Genomic DNA, 1945 nt, shown 5'->3' with positions numbered 1-1945 from the left:
GCCTGCACTCGGGTCGTGGGGCGCACACTCAGCCCTGGAAGAGAGTGTCTGTGAGAACTTTGCCCCGAATCCTGAGCAGAACCCCTCTTCCTGTTTGCCTCCTGAGATTGGGGTCTCAGACCAGGGCCTGGCTGTGGGACGGGTCCCTCCCAGACTAGGGTGTCCCTGACCCTCAGATCTCACCGAGACAGAGCAGGGCCGTGAGGGTGGGGGTCATGGCGTCTCCTCTTTCTGGTTCTACCAGTGCAGACGGAGGGACCTCGGTGCCCACAGGACAGGCAGACACACAGGGTGGGGCCATGCAGAGACCGGTCCTCCCTCTCACGGGATTGTCACGTCAGCTGCCCCACAGGAAGGGGAACAGCCCCTCCCCAAGGACCTAGCCTGGCTCTGGTGTCCGTGACGCTGCAGCAAGTGGACCCTGAGGCTTCCTGAGATGCGCCGTCCGGGGGAGGTGACCAGGGTATGTCCTTCCCTCCCGGAGCATCGCCCATGGGGTCTCCTGTATCCTTAGCACATACCTGGGGTCCTCACCATGGACAGGGTGCCCGGACCCCGGAGATGCTGCAGGGGACGCGGGTTCCTGCTGTGTGGGGAGCTCATCTCAGCACAGACACACGTCTGATGTCTCTGAATGGCTCATGTCAAGGTCACCCTTGTAATGAGCCCAAAGGAGAAATACAGACAAATACAGAAGGAAATCCAGTTCCCCTCTGACCCCAGAGCAGTGCTTTCTCTCTGTCGCAACCTGCTTGAACTTCTCTATTTTGCTCTGACATTGTCCACCCTCCCTCACCCCTTCCTGGGAACACGCCAGCATGTCCTCCTGGCTCCTTGGTGCCCCTTGTTTCTGGGACAGAGCCGTCTTCCCCCACCCTGGGGGGTCCTGCATGTAAGCATTATGGCACGTGTATTTGGGCCAGAGCTCTGATTCTGAAGGAAAGTGGGTCGTCCTTGAACTCTTCCTGGATCGTCCACTGCCCCCATAACCTTGGGCAGTAATGTCCTTACTCTGAGCCTCAGTTCCCACCTGCTGCATGTGACCCTGAACTCACCCCCCAGAGTGATTGTGGGGATTTGGTGTCGGGGTCACGGGACGGATGGGGAGCTGTGAGTTTCCAGACCAGGTGAGAGGAGCATGGGCCGGGGGTCCTGTTGCGGTGACGGGGTCCTGGGGCCAGACTCTGCCGTCAGGTGGCTGCTCCGTGCACCCACTGGAGACCTTGTCTGCTCGGAATACCAGGACTGCCGCTCACAGTAGTCAGAAATATGCAGCCACAGACACGGGCAAGAAACGGAAATGGATTTCCAGATGGGGGTGGAACTGCAGCAGAGAACAGAGAACTAAGCTGAGTCCCCACTGGTGCCTGGGACCTGGGAGGGCTCGTAGGGAGGATGTTTCCACCAGTGTGGTCACAGAGGGTACCCCAGGGTCCTCTCTCTGGAGACTGGTCCGGGCTCCAAGAGAAGGTCGGGCTGCCTCCTCACGAGAGACAAGAAGGGCTTTGGGACTGGCTCCCTTAACCCCCAGAAGTAGCTTCCTCTCCCAGGACTGGAGTCATACACTCACACGAGGAAAGGACAATAGGTTTCCAAGCAACTTGTTATAGAGAACGGGAGAGAAGGCGTTTGCAGACTGACAGTTTTTAGGTAGTTGAATATTTTCACTGTCGGTGAGTGAAATGCCAAGTGCAGTTGGAGCAGGAACCCAGGGGGCGCTTGTGTGTTCAGTGGCTTAAAGCATCTGACTCTTGATTTCGGCTCAGGTCATGATCTCAGGGCTGTGGGATCGAGGTCCGGGTCAAGTCCAATGTCCAGCTCTGCACCTAGCCCGGAATCTGTCTGTCCCTCTCCCTCTGCTCCTGCCTCCCCACTCTCGCTCATATAAATCAATAGATCTTAAGAAAAAAAAAAAAAGAACAGGAACCCAGGTTGGAATAGGAAC

The 1945-nt window shown here is 57.4% G+C and overlaps 2 protein-coding genes across 4 annotated transcripts in view; both read right to left on the bottom strand.

Moving 5' to 3' along the window:
* LOC103672907 (leukocyte immunoglobulin-like receptor subfamily A member 5) overlaps nt 1–453 on the bottom strand; it is a 1306-nt gene extending 853 nt beyond the window's left edge. The window contains exons 1-2 of the mRNA XM_040633884.1: nt 184–453; nt 2–34 (exon numbers count right to left, since the gene is read on the bottom strand). Of these exons, the coding sequence (XP_040489818.1) occupies nt 2–34; nt 184–301 (151 nt within the window). The 5' untranslated portion in view covers nt 302–453. The remainder of the gene's footprint in view (nt 1; nt 35–183) is intronic.
* The window catches only part of LOC103680283 (leukocyte immunoglobulin-like receptor subfamily A member 6), a 12190-nt gene that overhangs the window by 3677 nt on the left and 6568 nt on the right, over nt 1–1945 (bottom strand). The window lies entirely within an intron of this gene.

Source organism: Ursus maritimus, unplaced genomic scaffold, assembly GCF_017311325.1.
Source record: "Ursus maritimus isolate PB19 unplaced genomic scaffold, ASM1731132v1 scaffold_19, whole genome shotgun sequence".
Lineage (NCBI taxonomy): Eukaryota > Metazoa > Chordata > Mammalia > Carnivora > Ursidae > Ursus > Ursus maritimus.
Note: the sequence above shows the minus strand (reverse complement) of the source record. Positions and strands in the feature narration are given on the sequence as shown.